The sequence below is a fragment of the Narcine bancroftii genome, chromosome 6 (genome assembly GCF_036971445.1).
Source record: "Narcine bancroftii isolate sNarBan1 chromosome 6, sNarBan1.hap1, whole genome shotgun sequence".
NCBI classification, from domain to species: domain Eukaryota; kingdom Metazoa; phylum Chordata; class Chondrichthyes; order Torpediniformes; family Narcinidae; genus Narcine; species Narcine bancroftii.
In genome coordinates, this window is record NC_091474.1 from 127,955,942 (window position 1) to 127,975,781 (window position 19,840).

General features: G+C 43.0%; 1 protein-coding gene across 18 annotated transcripts in view; it reads right to left on the reverse strand.

Moving 5' to 3' along the window:
* The window catches only part of dst (dystonin), a 570,552-nt gene that overhangs the window by 232,029 nt on the left and 318,683 nt on the right, over positions 1-19,840 (reverse strand). For 14 of the 18 annotated variants that reach the window (XM_069886058.1, XM_069886059.1, XM_069886063.1 and 11 more), the window contains 5 exons: positions 17,370-17,505; positions 9,153-16,724; positions 8,120-8,269; positions 5,748-5,954; positions 4,442-4,591 (listed from right to left, as the gene is read on the reverse strand). In XM_069886058.1, coding sequence (XP_069742159.1) covers positions 4,442-4,591; positions 5,748-5,954; positions 8,120-8,269; positions 9,153-16,724; positions 17,370-17,505 — 8,215 coding nt within the window. The remainder of the gene's footprint in view (positions 1-4,441; positions 4,592-5,747; positions 5,955-8,119; positions 8,270-9,152; positions 16,725-17,369; positions 17,506-19,840) is intronic. The other 4 variants (XM_069886062.1, XM_069886061.1, XM_069886057.1 and 1 more) reach the window with 2 other exon arrangements.

Here is a 19,840-nt window from a genome sequence, read left to right on the forward strand (position 1 = left end):
ACATGCTATCTCCCTTTCCAGCCACTCTATTTCCCGATTGTAATCCTTTATCATCTTAGTTATATAACTTATTATCTGTCCTCTTATACAAGTTTTCATTGCGTCCCATAGTATAAATTTATCTTTCACCGATTCTGTGTTTATTTCAAAATATGTTTTAATTTGGTGTTCAATAAACTCTCTAAATTCCTGACTTTTAAGTAGCATGGAGTTTAATCTCCATCTATATGTTCTTGGTGGGATGTCCTCCAGTTCTATTGCTAATAACAGGGGTGAATTATAAGTCTAGCTTTATACTCAGTTTTCCTTGAATATGGGGAGACAACAAAAACATATCAATCCTTGAGTATGTTTTATGCCTACTCAAATAATATGAGTATTCCTTCTCCCTTGGGTGCTGCTTCCTCCATATATCCATAAGTTTCATTTCCTGCATTAATTTAACCATAAATTTGACTACTTTATTCTTTTTGCTTGTCTTTTGACCAGTTTTATCCAACAATGGATCCAAATTAAGGTGAAAATCCCCTCCTATCAAAATATTTCCTTGTGTATCTACAATCTTCAAAAAAATATCCTGCATAAACTTTTGATCCTCTTCATTAGGTGCATAAATATTGAGCAAATTCCAAAATTCTCAGCATATCTGACATTTTATCATTACATGCTGGATCTATTATTTCCTCCTCTAAATTAATTGGTACATTTTTGTTAATTAATATGGCTACACCTCTAGCTTTTGAATTATAAGATGTTGCCGCTACGTGTCCTACCCAGTCTCTCTTTAATTTGTTATGTTCCAATTCAGTTAGATGCGTTTCCTGCACAAATGCTTTATCTATTTTTTTCTTTTTTCAGTAAATTTAGTAGCCTCTTACTTTTAATTTGGTTATGTATTCCATTAATGTTTATAGTCATATAGATCAACGTGGCCATCTTATATCTTTTTTACACTCTTTTCCGCCTCTTCACCACCTCCATCCCCTTTTTTCCCCTTTTTATCTTTTAGTTTTCCCTTTTTAAACTCAATGTATGACAATACATTTAAACATAAAATACTCCAACAATTTCCACACCCAATAACCTTAACCCCAAATGTATCCCCCCCTCTCTGAGTTACCCTTTATCCCTTGCAGGCTAACCACAACTTCCCTTTCCATTTGGTTTGCGATCTTGCTCGCAAGCGTCAACTGTTTTGGAATGACGGTTATTCTCCCCTCCCCAGCAAACACTTTTTTTTAATACATATAACAAAGCTCTCTCTTTTTTTCCCCCTTCTTCCTTCCCTTCTCTTTTCCATCTTTAGTTCTTTACATATACATTATTTTTACATCTTTATATATACTTTATCGCCGGTCTTCTTTCTTGTTACATCTCTTCTTCTGTCCTGCAAACACTCTGTGAATTATTGTGCTTCCTCCGGATCCAAGAACAGTCTGCTTTGCTCCCCAGGTATAAATATTTTAAATATGACTGGATGTCTTAACATAAATTTATAACCTTTTTTCCATAAAATCAGTTTCGCTGTATTAAATTCCTTCCTTTTCTTTAAGAGTTCAAAACTTATGTCTGGGTAAAAAAATATTTTTTGTCCCTTATATTCCAATGGCTTATTATTTTCTCTAACTTTATTCCTTGCCCACTCCAATATATTTTCTCTTGTCGTATATCTTAAAAATTTTACTAAGATGGATCTTGGTTTTTGATGTGTCTGTGGTTTTGGTACTAGTGCTCTGTGTGCCCTTTCTATTTCCATTTCTTCATGTAATTCTGTCATTCCCAAAACCTTCGGAATCCATCCTTTTATAAATTCCTTCATGTCTGCGACTTCTTCATCCTCCTTCAGGCCCACTATTTTTATGTTGTTTCGCCTACTATAGTTTTCCAAAATATCAATTTTCTGAGCTAACAACTCTTGTGTCTCTTTAATTTTTTTGTCACTTTCTTCCAATTTTTCTCTTAAATCATTTACTTCCAATTCTATAGCCGCTTCCCGCTCCTCCACATTTTATATTCTTTTCCCTATTTCAGTCATGACTAGTTCTAATCTTTGCATTTTGTCTTCTGCTCTTTTCATTTTTCTTTTAATCGCACTAAATTCTAATGATAACCATTCTTTTAATGACTTCATTTGATCTTCAAAAAAAGCTTTATCTATATTCTGTCCATCTGTTTTACCTTCTATTTCCCTGTGAAATTCTTGGTCTTCTTTCTTTTCTTCTGTCTGTACCTGTGTTTGTGTCTTCTTCTTCTCTTCACTGTATCTGTGTCTCTTCTGTTATTCCTGATGAATTACTTCTATGTCTTTGTCTGGCCTCCTCTTGCTGGACCTCTTGCTGTTGGTCTTCCTTTCGTGTGCTGTCTGGCCTCCTGCTGTTGATCCTTTTGTTGTCGGTCACCCCGCTGTTGTTCTCCCTCGTCCGGCTCCTCGCTCCTTTCCTCTCCGTTGTTTTTATTCTCCAGCTGAGCGCCTTGATGCCGGGCGTCCCTCAGCTGTTCGTGTTGTAACTGGCCGCTCCTCGGCTGAGCCCCCCCCCCACCGGGGTTCACTTTTTCCTTTGATTGCGCAGTTGCGCACTTTTGTTTGGCTCTGAGAGCCATTTTTGGAGTCCACCGGTCGGGAGGTCACGACTTCGCAGGGCACTCACCAACCTTGGAGATCAGCTGGACTTCACCGCCGCAGCTCCCTGCTCCTTCGTACAGGTAAGGCCTTCTTCTTTCTTTTCCAGTGATTTTTCTTCTTTTTTTCCCCCTGTTGTTCTTACTTTCTCTTTCTTGGGTGCCATCTTCTTGTTCTTCTCTGTAACTTTATCTTCTATTTCTTGAGTTTTGTATTCATGGAGCCTTTTCTTTTCCAAACTTTTTTTCTGGAAATGGCTGGTTTAACCCAACCGCCCACTACTCCATTATGTGACTCCTTCAGTAAAATCAATGTTCATGCCATATTAGGTTTAAGGCTGTCTCCTAACCATTCCTGCAACTATTTCAACTCCCTCAAACATTCCAACATGGGCATGTCTGTCCTCTGCCTCATCAGGGAGAGGCTAAATGAAAACATGAGAAACAATGCATCATATTCCTCCTGAATAGCCTTAAACCCAACGCCATGAACACTGATTTTTCCAATTTTAAGTAGTTCTTCTGTTTCCATCTTTACCTACTCCCAGGCTCAGTGACATGGGGGGAGCATTAGTGGCCCATGCCCCCTCAAATGAGTTATTGTGCCCCCCCCAGCCACCTGCAGCACTAGTGTCACATGCTTTCATCTCCACGCGCTATAAGCACGTGACGTCGGAGGGAGAGGGAAGTTTGACAGTGGCGCATGGAGGAGGTTCATGTCACGCACTCCACCCCAGGTGAGTTTTTGAATGGCAGTTTGTGCCCCCCACCCTGTGGCTACCTAATGCTCCCCGATTAAACTTCTGCCTACTCCCATCCTTACTTCTTTTGTTCTCTCTCTAACTTTCCTTCCCCACACCACCCCCCCACCTCGCCGTTTTCTAGTTGTCTCTCACTCCACCTGTCTGTCCAATTTTTACACCTCCTGTCCAATATTCCTTCACCCCTGGGCCCCTCCCCCAGGTTCGCTCCCTCTTTATGTGCATCATTTCAGCTTTCTATTTTAGCTGCAATAAAGTGTCCTGCTCTGAAATGTTGATGATCCATTTCTACCCATGATGCTGTCTGACCTGCTGAGTTCCTCCAGCAATTCTTTGTTTCCCCTATTTTTCTTACAACTTGTGCCTGCAGGACATTTTATTTCCAAATGCAGGAACAGGCTTGAGTAGAGGCTGAGTAAGAGCTTTAGTGTTGTTGGCATCATTCCTGACAAAGGCCCCAGGCCCGAAACATCAACTGCCTTTTACTGGATGCTGCGTGACCTGCTCAGATTCCCCAGCTCTTTTGTGTCCTACTACTGCAGCATCGTCGAGCAATAGTTCAGAGGGATTACGCAGACATTGCTGTCGCAGTCCAAGGAAAATAGTCAAGGTCACCCACTAATAAGTCAACCTCAAAGCTGTTTCAGGAACCAAAGAATAGACCATCAGTGCCACTAAGGCATATGATAAGTCCTTTCCTTGTTCAAGCCCAGTAGACCAATTGCAACAAAGTTAAAATATAACCTCGGCCACATTTCACTAAACCCTGGCTCCTCAGATATTCTACTTTAAAAGCTGCCATATAGACCAAAATTTTGTTGGCATCCTAATACTCCTGAAAGTAAGAGAAATGCAAGAACAGCAGATGCTGGAATTTCAAGCAAACTCAGTGAGTGAGACAGTACCCATGGAGTGAAATAGTCGGTCAATGTTTCAGATCAGAACCCCTTATCAAGGCTCCTGTAAGTTCTCTGGTGATTTCACTAATTTTACATATCTCAGAAAATGTCACATGAATGCAGCAATTTTCTGGAGCTCCTGCAGCCATCATCTAAACTTGCCTTGTGTTGCTGTATAGAGCGCTGGAGAGTGTCCACGTCACTGGCAGCCTCAGCCTGCAGAGTCTTCAAGGTGGCAGTGTTTTCTCTGATGCGACAGGAAAGCTGTTCCAGAGTGGCACAGAGTTCCTGGAACAATGCCCTGATCCTCAACTGCAACGAACAGGGGAACAGAAAATTCAATTTAAATTTTAGGTTTTAATTTAGACATACAGCAGGGTAACAGGCCCTTCTGGCCCATAAGCACCAATTAACCTACAATCCCTGTGTGTTTTTTGATGGGTGGGAGGAAATCCACATAGACCTGGGGAGAACGTACAAACTCCCTACAGATTTGAACCCAGATTGTTGGTGCTGCAATAACATTGTGCTAACAGCTACGTTGATCATGTCACCCAATTTTACATCAAGAGTTTTTAAATGGCATGTGGAAAAAAACCCACCAAAAGTTGATAATTGACCAAAATTTTTTAAAAGCTACAAACTGAAGGAATTTTAAAGCTATGTCTTCCATGCTCTAGTCAAACAAACAGTGTTTTCATTGGAAAGGAGTGACAAGAGAATTTAATCTGATAATGAACACACAGCTCCTGTACTCAAGTACAATTCACCAGTGACTTCTGGACGATACTGAACATAATTCTGAATACAAAACAGGCCATCTCATTCAAGGCAGATGAATTGTAGGGAAAGGAGGGGACAGTAGAGCTCCTCAAGGAGGCTCCTCTCTTCAGGTTAGCTTGCAAATGAGTGGACCCGAATTCAATTTATCCACTTCACCTTTAGTACTGGCATGAATCCATCGATCTCAACCGAGGAAGGCAGCAAAACCCCCGGACATTCACGGATGTCTGGGGAGATGGGCTGCCTGGACAATGAGCAGCATAAACCAAATTAGATGCCACGAGATGTGGAAGCATTACAGGAAAGCAACATGGTGGTTCAGCAGGTAATGCCGCTGCTTCACAGCTCCAGTGGCTCTGGTTTGATCCCAGCCTCACTGCTCTCCGTGTGGCAATTCCCCCATGATCACACTGCTCCACCCTCTGACTTCCTCCCTCGAGCCTCAGACAGGCCCAGAGGTTAATCGACTGCAGTCAATCATCCCTTGTCATTATCCCTCAAACTGGAAAAAGGCAAAAAGTTCAAATGGGGTTTTTTGCAAATGAGAGAGAATAAGTGATGGGGCTACAGAAAATGACACAAGAATGGGGTCAACAATATTGCACTCCTAAAATGGGCTGAATGGTTTTTTCTGCATCAAAATACTAAAATTGCTAGTTTGATTTCACGGATTAAAAGAACCTGCCTGTTCTGTTTCAATGGCATGTGCCAGGGCCTTGGTCCGACTTGAGCTGAGTTCCATCACATCCCCCAGAACAGCTTGTAAATCTTTGTAGTCACTTTCCAAGATCCTCAAGAACATTTCCCCAGCATCCACGTGAAATGTCCCCAGCAGTCCTTCCACTCCTCTCAGACTGTGAGTGACCAGCTCCTCCAGTTCTCCATCCAGTAACTGGGAAAATGATAACAATCTGTAAAAAGATACTTGCCAATTTCTACAGGTGTACTGCGGAGAGCATTCTGTCTGGTTGCATCACTGTTTGGTACGCACAGGGCAGGAAAAGATTACCAAGGGTTGTAAACTCAGCCAGTGCCATCATGGGCATTAGTCCTCACTCCATTAAGGACATCTTTAAGAAGCGGTATCTCAAGAAAGCAGCCTCTATCCTCAAGGACCCTCACCACCTTTGCCATGCCTTCTTCTCACTGTTATCATCAGGAGCCTGAAGACAAACACCCAAATGGGCTGAATGGCCTTTTCTGCATCAAAATACTAAAATTGCTAGTTTGATTTCACGGATTAAAAGAACCTGCCTGTTCTATTTCAATGGCATGTACCAGGGCCTTGGTCCGACTTGAGCTGAGTTCCATCACATCCCCCAGAACAGCTTGTAAATCTTTGTAGTCACTTTCCAAGATCCTCAAGAACATTTCCCCAGAAGTCCTTCCACTCCTCTAGACCCATTATAAAAACAGCTTCTTCCCCTCCACCATCAGATTTCTGAATGGACAATAAACCACAGACACTACCTCAGTTCTTTCACACTAATTACTTATTTTTAAATAGTACAATATAATTCATAACAATTTTTGCATCAGTACTGCTACTTCAAAACAACAAATTCCATGACAATAAAGCCAATTCTGATGTCACGTATGTTGGTTACCACATGAGGAAGAGAGAGAGAAAGGATGTGGGAGTCCTGAATGGGGAAGAGGAGCGAAGCGAGGTGATGTGGGGATCAAGCACAGAATTGGGGTATTATCAGCGTGGGCCAGGAGCCAGTCAGAATAGGGGTGTCAGGCAGAGAGGGGAAGGGTCAGGAGGTGTGGGGGAGGGTCAGGACGTGTGGGGAAGGGTCAGGAGTTGCAGGGAAGGGTCAGGAGGTGTGGGGAAGAGTCAGAAGGTGTGGGGAAGGGTCAGAAGGTGTGGAGAAGGGTCAGGCTGAATTGGGGGTGTCTGTGAGTGTGGGGAGGGGTCAGACAATGAAAAGGAGTCAAGGAGTGAGGAGGGGAGTCAGAGTGTATGGGGCGGGGTCATTGTTTGGAGCAGGGTCAGAGCGGGTGGGGAGGGGTCAGAGCAGGGAGTGTGGGGATGGGTCAGGGAGGATGGGGAGGGTGGGCTGGAATGATTTGTGGAGTGAGAGGAAAAAATCAAATATTATATGATCAATACATTTCCCAGTGGTTCATTTTAAAAACTGAATTAATTTTCACAACATAGGAGGAAAGATCACTCAACACAAATGGTCCATTGTGTATATCCAAAACCAGCCTCTCATTCCCCTCCACATTTCTTGCAGTCAGTGGATCCTCCTTTTTCTTTATTCTCCAGCTGCTCCATTAATGCAGCTTTTCTCATGCTCGGTCCCTGGGTAAATAGGTTTCTTCCAAAGTCATCGGTCCGGTGGTGAAGTTCTTATTCTGATGGTCCACGACTCCAGATTTCCTTACAACCTCTCCATGTTTATGCCAATAATAACAAAATGCTCCATGAGATCAAGACCCATTTTCACACCCCATCTCTGTTCGAGGGTTATCCGATGTGCTGCAGTGTGCTACAGCCAAACCTGAACTGAGGTGGAATTAATATTGTTCAACATTACACAGGGTTCTTCACCCATCTCTGTACACCAACAGGCAATAATATATTTGGATCAAGAAAGCTGCTCCAGACCTCCAGCAATGCACCTGCTGCTCACCATACTTGTATCATTTCTACCATACTGAAATGAAGACCATTCAGCCCATTGTGTCTTAGGGATGACCATCCACTTAATCCATTCTCCCCAGCTCCTTTGTTTCTGTTCCGATCCTAGGTTCCTGAGCAAGAATCTTCCCATTTTCCCCTTTTAGATATCAATTCCTCAGGTTACAAACTTTTCTGCCACTGTGTCAGATTTTAATGAACGCCTCCATCAAAACTCATCACGAGATTTCACAGTAATGCTCAAAAATTATTGTCACCTGCTCCAAGCTGGTGAATCTCTCCAAACTGCCCAGAAGCAAGCCTGGAAAGGATCACAACACTTTGCAGTCATTGCTTTTAACTTTAAACCTGCAGCAATCATGCTTTGAATTCAAGTATCTTAATAGATGTGAAAGAAAATTACTCACTTTGAGATCACACAGCTCTTCTTGAAGGATTTCCAGGTTCTTCCCCACAGTTTGCTGACTCTCCAGTTGAACTTTCCTCCCTTGGAGCAACACCAAATGAGCTTGCAGTTTCTCTCTATGTTGCAAGCACTGTCGTGCAAAATCACTTGGCTGCAGTGAAAATACAACCAGCACAATTATAATTCTGGTCTATATACCTGGAATGGCACAAAAATGTGTTTCCCTGATAAACCTAATTCAAGATTTTTTTTTGTTAAACAAGAAAATCTGCAGATGCTGGGGGTCAGTGTAGTGCAGAAACATGTTGGAGAAACTCAGCATCCACAGGAAGTAGATTCCTGACGAAGGGTTCAGACCCGAACTGTTGATTGCCATTTAGTCTCGAAGGATGCCACTTGAGTTTCTCCAGTAATTTTGTGTGCTTTGGGAAAATTTGGCAGACCCACACTGTGTTGTTCTTTATTATCAAATGTTGCCAAGTAACACCTGATCCAAAAGTATCCAAATGGGAACGCATGAAAATTTCAACTTATTTGCCATTATTCCAAATTACAATTTCCATCACGTGCCAAGCCCAAAATAGTGAGAGGACAAGATAATTCCATTCCCTCTCAGCTCCCAGGTTCAATCCTGGCCTCTGATGCAGTCAGGGTGGACCTTGCAACATCTCCCTGCAACTGCAAAGGTTTCCTTTGGGTGCTCCATATCCCAAAGACAATCAGGTTGGTAGTCTAATTAGCTTCTGGAGATTACCCCGGGTGTACTGGTGAATGTAGAATCTAGGGGGAGGTTCACGGAAATGTACTTTCTTATCATATTACTTAATTATGGTCATTGTTAAATATTATTATTGAAAATGCGGAAAATAATCATGATTCAACTTGTCATGCCTTTTGTACTTTTTTCATTACTTGTTGTACCATGTATGGGACGTCTACTCTGCTTGCAAAACAACCTCTGTCACTGCATTTTGGTACATGTGACAATGAACAATCTATTTCTGGATAGATGCCATCCCTCAGGAATTACTGACCTGTCGATTTCCTTCAGCAATTTCAATGTCCTCAGTGGCACCATGGCAGACTTCCGTTGATCCACCTTGAGAGCTGCTCTTCTCCCCATTGGCTCCCAGTCGCTCTGTTTTGTTGGCCGCACTGAGATCCTCGTGTACCTGTTTACCTGCATTTTGTGCACATGCAATGGCGTAGGCAGTTTTGTTCTTTTCCTCATTATCCCCATCAATCTGTAAACAATTTGGAATCTCACCTCTGAATACTTGTCCCTGAATGGCTTCTGGTTGTTCTGAGATATCAGGATTACCATGCACACCTCCAAATGAATCTCTGCTTGTGTCTTCATGATCGCTCTGCTTGTTTGATTTCACATCCCTCTCCTTTGCCAGGTGTGGACCCATAGCATTGCTTGTTGCATTGTTAATCATGCCTTCCTCTTGTACATCTTTGCGCAGTTTGACTTGATCATTAAATGAATGAAATGGCGTTGGAAAATTGTTACTTTGGCCTTCATTAATATTTTGTCCATCCATCTTAATTTCCTTTCCAATGTAATCCTCATGGAACTTAAGCCAAGCCCCACCTAGTGGTAGTTTGCAGTTGCTCTCCTGATTACTGCCCTGCAGATCAATTTTGTTAAAAGAATCAGAATGAATCATTTCACTTACATCCTCACTTTTATTTCGTCCAACTTGCAACTCTTCCTTCCAATCACCAACAGGCTCATCTCTGCTGATGTGTATCCTTCCTGAGGTGTCCTCCAAGGAAAATTTATCCCGAGCATCTTCCAAGAACTCCATTTTATCTAAAACATTGCTGGACTGTACTGCAAAAGCTTCTCCTTGTCTGCCTTGCCTCAGTCCTCCTGTTTCATTCACACCATCACAACTTCTGTTATCATTCAAACAGCCAGCATTTGGTGCGCTGACAGAAACAAACTCTTTTGCAATACTCTCTTGAGATTCCAAGCCATCAACACTGCAATCAGAAAGTATTATTGGATCCTTAGTCTCATCATTGATTGCACTTCCTAAATTTGCTTTCATTTGATTTATATTATCCTTTCCTTCCCCCACTGTTTCCAGCGACACATTTGGCAGACTTCCCTCAGTATTTAACAGCACTGGAATATTTTTACAAAGGGTTTCCTTCACTTTCCTATTGAAAGACTCGTCTTCCATCAAATCAGGCACATGAAGTCTGAAGAGGCCGGAAAGCTCATTAGTCAGCCTGCTGATCAGATCCTGAGTGTCTGAAGTGCATGGATCTGGGTCTTCAGACAAAGCACCAAACATTTCCTGCACTTCTGCACTCAGCATTTCTGGCTTCAAACCAGCCAGCAACTCTGCTACTTTCAAGAACCTGTTATCCTTCAGGTCGTTTGATTCCCTGAATTCTTGCTGAATAAATACTTGCGTCAAACAATCCTGCAGGAGATCTCTCTTTTCCACAGAACTTCGAACATCAGCAGATAACGTCACATTCGGACCAGGCCTTCGATCAGAATGTTCCATTTCTGTCTTGTGTTCCATCAGACCAATGAGATTTGCCTCCTCATTCAAACCAGCTTCCTCACTCACGCCAGCTGCCCTTTGAACACTGGAGTTTTCTGAAAGTTTGACTTCCTTCTGTAATAGAGTACTAGCATTTTCCTCGACTTCGAAAGACACTTGCAACAGCTTCCCAAGATTATTTTCTACAGCATCTTTGATTCCCTGTCCTTCAGATTGATCTTGGTTCGAAAAGTTTTCAGATTCTGCGAATGAGAGTTGGGAGACGGAGTCTGACCCCTCTCTCTCATCTGTTCTTGATCTAGAAACATTGGACATCTTGTTCTCAGTTTCCTTCATCCGACACACATCCACTCCCTTTGCTTCCATAGCCATGGCATTATTTAGTGCCTCACCAGTCTTTCTTTCTTGTTTGCTTCCATTTATCTCAAATGTGTTGCTTGGATTCTGCAGGTCACCCCTTGAACCATTTTTCAATGTATCACTGGGCTCCTCATGCACAGACCTCAGCACATTCCCTAATGATGGAATCAAGTTTCCTTTCTGTTCAGGTCCCACTGAAGAGTCATCACAATCAATACTTTGTGCACCTGTATAATAGTCTGTAAGCATCTCAGTTAACAATGTTTGTTCATATAGGCCAAACCTTGTATCAGGTGGTACTCTCACAACACTTTCAACCTGTTTATTACCCACTTTATTACCAATCAGATCTTGAATCGCAGTAGTACTTTTTGTATTGTTCAAACCCAACTCTTCCACACCATTGTCTCCCACAAATATCTCACTGTCTAGTCTTCCATCCTCATCAGTCAGTTTTTCTTCATTGGCTAGAATATTTTCTTTTTCAGATGATTCGGACATTTCAGTCTCTGGCAGTGAATCTGACATACATTCCCGAATATACATGAAAAACTCATCTTGCCGTGAACCTTGCAAATCAGAGGATTTGGATGAAATGTAGTCCTGGTTCAAAGATAAACCTTCCGCAGAGTCCCTGCAAATGTGTGGAACCTCATTGCTAAGGAAGTTTTCTTCTGAAGCCGATGCATCAGAAGCCAAAGGCTTGCTGCTTTGATGCTGACCATTCCTTGCTGATAAATCTTGCACGGTGATCGCGGCTTCTTCTGCAGGTTGCAATGTTTTCTCTTTTAAATCCTCTTTGTGATTGCTCCAAGCAGTGGCCTGGTCTGTATCTGCTGCCTTCAGTGTTGACATTGTCTCAATTCCATCAGCATCCAACAATACATCAGGAGGTTTAACTGTCATGTACCTTTGCCCGGTTTCTATATCAATGCTACTTAACTTCATTAAATCAGAGTACGGAATAGTGTCCAAATGACTGTAATTACTATTACCTCGTCTTTCAGAAAATATTGTTTGGCTTTTCAAACTATCAAGTGAGTCACCAACATTGGATTCCACTTCACTAAGTTCAGTCAACCACTGGTTCGATTTCAGGTTGCTTTTCATTTCCACTGAAAAATCTGACGGTTCCCGAGGAAGCAAATACTTCCCAGAACTTGAACTGTAAACATTTTGACGTGGTATTTCTAACTCAAACAGGTCACCAGCCAGGTTTTCACTGATTAAACCATGCCTCAAAGCATTCATCACAGAGAGGCGCAGCCCCGATTTGTGCTGAATTATACCACCGTCGACAACTTGCTTGCGAAGAACGTGAAGCACAGCATCCCTTTCGACAAACCCTCTGTCGACCATGTCCAGGGCAGACAAAGGTTGCCCAGTCTGTGGGTCCAGTACTCCATGCATTTCGAACTGGTAGCTTAGAGCCCTCAGTCTGGTCACCTGATCGACCTGTTCTCCATTTCTTGCCCTTTCAATTTGTATTAGTTGGTCTGCATGCCCCTCATCCACCAGGCAAAGCTTCAAGGCCATGTCCACCGATAGCCGACCTGCTTGATGAAGATCCACAATGCCACCCGAAGCCACTTGACCTTCCAACAAATGCAAAGCTGTAGAAGAGTCCAAAACACCAAGCCTTACGGCATCATTAATGCTGTGCACTTTACGAGTTTCTGGATGAATGACCCCAGAGACAACTTTCTCAGAGAGCAGAACCTTGGCCAGCTGTTCATCATTTACTAAACCTTCTGCAACTTGAGTCAATTCCATTACTTCTCCTTCACGAGAGGTACAAAATCCTCCCATCAGACCCAGCTTGTCTAATACTTTGATGGCCACCTGACTTTGGAGAAGCCCCCTTGTCACTGCTTCGCCAAGAGTTAAGTTTTCACCAGTCTCTTCAGAAGGGATTCCTCCATCACAGAATTGTGAGACCAAAACATCAACAACCATCTCCTCATCCAAAAGTCCTCGTGCCAAAGCAGCTTCGAGGTTATACCTGCTACCAGTAACAGGGTCAAATATTCCACCTGCTTCAACTTCGGATTGGAGTTGCTTGATCAAAACACATCTGTCCCACTTGGTATTTTTCGCTGCCTCGAGAGAATTTATCTGTGCACCCTCCTCCTCCTCCAAGTCATACAAATGTCGTCCAATATCACTACCTTCAGCATTTGTCAATGATATTGCCCACCCACTTGACTTTTCTTGCTGGGTGCTGCTTATATCCAAACAGCTGCCAATCACTGCTGAATCTGGGTTTGCTAAACTACCTGGCACTTTATCCAGTTCAAACATTTGACTGCTTTTCTGCACAGACTCACTACTGTCTTGATATTGGCTTTTGCCCTGACCTTCAACTGTTGCAAAATCTTGGTAACAGGTTTGATCATCCTGACCTGGTTTATCAAAATCTGGGTTAAAATCTCCACTTAAAACATTTTTCTTGTCCTCTAGCAGTTCTTCCCTATCTTCAGTTCCTGGTTTAATTACTTGAACTTCTTTCCCTTCTGTGAAGCCCCCATCACACCAGGGAATTTCCTGGGTTTCTGCAATATCCTCCAACCCTTCCACACTCGTAATGGCTTTGTTCTTCCAACATTTACTGTTCTTATCTTCTGAAGTGGGCTCTATATATTGATGTAAGCTACTGTTCACATCTGTATGTAATAATCCATTCATCTCATTTCCCAATGTATCAACATTGGTATAAGTTGCAATGCAATGATGTGGCTTCTCATTCGGTGATAGATCATTGATAATAACTGATTGTTCCATCATCATTTTGTCTTCCATATCTGCTATATCATCTAATGTTTCAATGATCATTATGTCCCTGTGCTTTTCACTTTCAGTACCAAATAAACGTGGTATACGTTTGGTCTCAGTTTCCATCGGACTTGAACGTAAAGTTTTACTGGCCACGATGAGATGATGGTCCACTGATGGCATGACTGCATCGTTCATTTCTTCCACACTGCTGGAATCTTTGCTTTCCTCCACAAACTCCTCAAGGACAACTTGATCTTCGAGAGCAGTGTCCTCGAACATGGCATCATCAGCTTCATCCGCACTGGTGTCATCTACGTCAAACTCCACATCACCCTCTATCTTCAAAATCACATTCATCGTGTCTTCACAGGTGACACAGGTGTCACCGACAAACTCCACTATTTCATGTATATCTGCAATGTCCTCCAGACTTGGAACTGATGTTATTTTGTTACTTCCGTGTACAGGGTCTTCATTTGTTCCAGCCTCAGATTCCAATGGAAGTGGAGTAAACTCCGCTCCTTCAGTCAGAACCTGCAGTTCCACAGGAAGCCATTGCATATTTTCATTGACCAAGTTTTTGCGATTTTCTATTGATGTAACAGCAGTATCTTGCTTTCCTCCTGCATTAGTTAGTGCTTCCACCTCTAAGGGTTCCTCATACTCTTCAACATTCCGATCCCTTGCACCTCGCACAGAAGAGTTCCCCAACAGTTCTTTAAAATCTTCAGCATTGCAGAAAAATTGATCTCTCTCCTGCACAGCCTGATTTCCAGGAAGACCCAGCATTTTCTTCAAGTCTTCTCCAAACTCAGTTTGGAAATCCATGTCCAAGGGCAGTGGTGTGAATCCCATCTCAATTAGATGCTGGTCAAATGGAGTCCTTTGCATCATTTCAGCCACCTGCTGTCCTCCCTCAGGAAAGGTAGTGGTCCCTCCCTCCCTCATGGCACAATCTGAAGATTGCCAAGCGAGTTGAGAAAGCTCAGGAATTGCATCGTCTTCTGGAATTGTCGCACACTCTTTCAGCCGCTTCTCCAACCCACTTCCAAGAGAATCAATGGTTCCTTTGGCCAGCCCAATGCTTCCATTCAGGTCTGGGTCTGGACTTGAAACTCCCTGAATGGATGCTGCTTCAAGATATTCTGCAGCACTCTCCCAAGATTCAGTTGCCTTCCCTCCACAAAGATTGCCAGTACCAACTACAACATTTCCTTGATGACCTGCTGTTGGAGAATGTGGCATTTCCCCATGTTCACTGAATAACAATTGCCGGAGCCCAGGTATCCATTCCCATTCTTCACTGTTTGTGTTGCCATTGTGTTCACCGGCTACATCATGGAGCTGCTCCCCTCCCTCAACTCCTGACTCCTGTGATTCAGAATAACTTTTACTGGTCCCCATACCTCCCAAAAGCCCTTTTGATTCCAAGTGATCCTCATGTGCCTCAGCTTGCTGATCACAAAAACATCCCTGCCAGTTTTTAAATGGATCACATGCACCGCTTGCTTCCATTACCATCTGAACCTTCTCGTTCAGGCCACTGTCGACCAGCAGCAACCTCCTCCCTGAACCTGCATCCATGTAGCTGTGCATCATCAAGTCAATCATGAACCTCTGCCGAACTTCCACCTCATTCTGGGCTTGATTCTGACCTTGATCTGCTTCTTCAGTGCCTGCAGTGTCACTTACAGCACAAGGTTCGAGTTCCAAATCTGTGGTCCAGTCTGAGGCCTGTGGTCCAGTATGCGAAGACTGAAATGCTTCCTTGCGGGGCATTATGTCAGGGATTTGTATCGTGTTCAGGAAGCGTGCTGTCTTCTGGTCTATGATGCCTTTCACTCTCGCTTCCTCAGGTGTGAGCACCAGTGAGCTTTCTGGGATGTACAGGGCTGCTATTTTTTCCCTGTTGCTCAGGATTTTGTGGGCCAATTCATTTGTTACCACTCCTTGTTGCAAAGAAGTATCTGTGGAAAATATTTCACCAGAATCAGGCCAAATAAGTCCCATAAACACCCTTTGTGATTCCAACACCAAAAGAGCACTGCTTGAAGTTATTAAGTTGCATTGTACAGCTTCATCCATGGTTAATCTGCACCCATTTTTAGGGTTGATGATGCCTCCTGTTTGAACTTGATGAGCGAGGAGTGAAGAAGCCGTATCGTGATCTATCAAATCACACTCCAAAGCTTCATCCACTGTGAGACGCCTTTCAGTCTGAGGATCAATGAGCCCTCCTGCAAACAACTGAGCTCCCATAAGCCTGATCATCACTTCCCGATCTATAAGGCCTTCGTGGACTGCCCGGAAGGCACTCATCTCTCTGCCACTTTTCAAAGTGATCATGCCTGATTCTTGCCATCTCACTGGGAGCAGCCTGAGGTTTGTATCTTCATCCACAATGGTCCTTTGCATTAATTCCATCAGCGACACTCTCTCGGATGTACAGGGATCGATCAGCTCCAGGCACATTCTTTGCCTCTCCTCAAGTCTGAAATACAGCCGAGCAGTGATGAATTTTCGCTGGAAAGCTTCCTCCAGGCTGAGTCTCTCACCAGTAACTGGGACGCGTAGTCCTCCAGTGGCAAGCTCTGCCTCAAGAACCTTGATGACCAAAGCCTCGGGAAGTACATTCCCAGCGCAAGCAGCCACAGCTGGATGGACCTTGCTCATTCCACTCATAGTACTTGAAGTGTAGGTGGCATATTTACTCAGTAGTTGTAGTTGATTGAAGATGTTTTGGTCCACTAATTGGCACTCCAAAGCTTCCTCTAAAGTAAGGCAGTGTCTTGTTTCTGGAGAAATAAGGCCTGACACAATGACCTGTGCTTCCAGCAATATCACACCTGTGTCATAATCAATACGACCGCTGCGTACTGCATGGAAGATTGGATACACTATTCCAGTTGACAGGTCAACAACCCCTGCGATGGCTTCGTAGGTCTGAAAATCAATAAGGGGAAAGGAATATTTTACAATATTATGGAAGGCAAAACAACAGTGGTGACAAAAACCAGCACACCTCATGGTTACCTCCAATATCCTCACAACTCGTTCATGCAAAACATACTTCAGCTGTGTTCAGGTGACAAGATAAGAATGTTCACTTACCCAAGAGGTGGAAGTTAGCGATGCAACAGTAAAAGTGAGGCCCAGAATTGATGGCGAGAGAAGAAATAACTTATTTAAGTCCCGCATGCATTTCCTTTAATGCAAAAGTATCATCCGTGTGCTTAAAGGGTTAGTCATAAGAAGAAGCAAAAAGAGGGTGTTCTTGTGGAGTGTAAGTACCATGCTTCTAATCACAAAAATAAGAAATACATTAAAAACATTGTGTGACCATTCAGTCTATGTTTGCAGCATACAGTGGTTTGATTTCTTTCCACGCCTCTGCCTCTCCCACTCAAACACAGTTAATTTCAATATTTATTTTTTTTAAATTTGCCACCCTTTAGATGGCCAATGGTGCCAAGCGAACGTTAAAGTGTTCCATTGCTTCACCACTTTTCACATTAGAATTGAGGAACCTTATCCATACTCAAAGAAATACAACTGAACCCTTCCTCTGAATCCAGGCTTGGCTATTACCTTCTCCCCTGATGCCTCCGCCAGCATGCTCTGGGACTGCTGGATTTCCTCCGAAGACTGTTCACATAGCTTATCGTAAGCTTCCCGAAGTGACTCCACTTGCTTTTCTGCTCGTTGGTAATCGTCTTCTGATATCCTGCATAGGGAAATATATATATATTTTTTGTTAAATTTGTTATCTACCATTAAATAACTCCTAAGGTACCACCAGAAAAACAGGCAATGAGAATCTGTTTTTTTAGGGACCTTAAATCAAAAATTGATAACTCCATATACTCATGCCTCGAGAGCTTTTTTTTAAATTTAATTTCCAAAATCGGGGTATCTCTGAAAAGACTAGCATTTATTGATTTATTGTTTCTTCCCGCCCCGCGAAGGTGGTAGTGAGTTATATTCTCAAATTACTAGAGTCCTTTCTGGTGAAGGTGCTTTTGGGAAGAGAGTTACAGTATTTAAACCCATCAACGATGGAAGAGCAGGCCAAGTCAGGACACCGTGCAAGCTGGAGGTCAACCTGCAGGGGGTGGTGTTCCTCTGCAGCTGCCGCCCTTGTGAGTCTTTGCTGCAGAGGTTGCAACATTTTGAGATGCTTTTGGAATAACTTGGCAAGGGGCGAACTAGAGTTGTGGTGGAGGGAATGAACGTTCACAGCAGATGATGGATGTCAATCAAGTGGACGGCTTTGTGCTGAACGGCTGAGATGTTGGAGCTATCTTAACAATGTACCAATGACCCCACTTGCTCAGAAGACTGGGGAGGTTCAGTCCATCCCTGCGGTCTCTTAACAACTTTTACATCTGCACCATAAAAGTCTCCTGACCGGATGCATCAAAGCTTGGTATGGGAACCACTGTGTCCGAGACAACAAGAATCTGCAGCATTGTAAATGCTGGTCAGGCCATCACATTAGCCAGCCTCCCCTCCAACAACTCAATCCATACTTGATACAAGCTTCCAACGTTTAAAAGAACCCACTCCATGCTGGTTACACTCTCTTCTCTCCCCCCCACCCCTTCTTTATAGGCAGAAGATGCATCATCTTGAGAGCACACCCCTCGATTCAAAGACTGTTGCTTTTCTGCTGTCACCAGTTTCTGAAATGGACCTTTCACTAAGAAAAGATCATGCCCCTGCATTGCTTTAACTGCACTTTTCGACATAACCCTTCATTTTGTTTTTGCAACACAAAGGATGGCTTAGCGGTTCGCACCACACTGTTTCGCCAACATTCGGGACTGTGGATTCAAATCCCGCGCTGTCTGTAAGGAACTTGTATGTTCTCCTTGTGTCTGCGTGGGTTTCCTCCGGGTGCTCCAGTTTCCTCCCACCCTCCAAACCATACAGGGGTTGTAGGTCAATGGGTGTAATTGGGCAGCGCAGGCTCATGGGTCAAAAGGGCCTGATACCGTGCTGTATGTCTAAATTTAAATTTCAATAACCTACATTCTTTAAATCACTATTCTAGCACAAATAACCTATATTCTTTAAAGCTTTGTACTAGCACAAATATACTTGCTATTTTATTAATTTGTTAATACAACCTGCTGTACTATTTGTGCTGCCTGGATAGCACACAAAACAAAGTTTTGTACTGAATTAATATATTTTTTTATTTTTTATTTTTCACACTATGAACCATATTAACCAAAATACACACAAACATTTCCCTCTTGAATATATCTCCCCTTTCTTCCCCCTCCCTTCACTCTCTCCTTCCCACTCCCCTCCCCACCCACTAAACGTTCAGCATAAACATTACAATAAACCCATTAAACAATGTCATCACACAATGAAAATAAATAAGAAAATTGTATCATCTACTTTTACACACTGGGTCAGTTCATTTCGTCTTCTTTTCATTCTATCATTTTAGGGGGTGGGGGTCCGCAGTAGGCCCTCTCTGTTGTGTTCCATGTATGGATCCCAAATTTATTCGAATACTGTGACTTTATTTTTTAAATGATATGTTATTTCTTCCAATGTTTTGTAAGTGGTTTGTTTCCCAGCTTGCACGTCACCAGATTGGGAACAATTCCTTTGCTGATAACATGAGAGTTGAGTTACAGGGAAAATTAAACTTTATTCCTTGGAGCATCAAAGAATGAGGGGAGATTTCATTGTGGTTTACAAAATTATGAGGCGCATAGACAGGGTAAATACAAGGAGGCTCTTTCCACTTAGATTAGGAGAGATACATACAAGAGGACATGGCTTTAGGGGAACATTAGGGGAAAGTTCTTCACTCAGGGAATGGTGGAATGAGCTGCCGTCTGATGTGGTGGAGGCAGACTCAATCTTGAGTTTTAAGAATAAATTGGATAGATGCATGGATGGGAGAGATCTTGGAGGGTTATGGAATGGGAGCAGATCAGTGGGACTAGCTGAACAATGGTCAGCACAGACTAGAAGGGCCGAATGGCCTGTTTCCTGTGCTGAGGCATTCTATGAATACTTATCTCCCATCAAAAGAA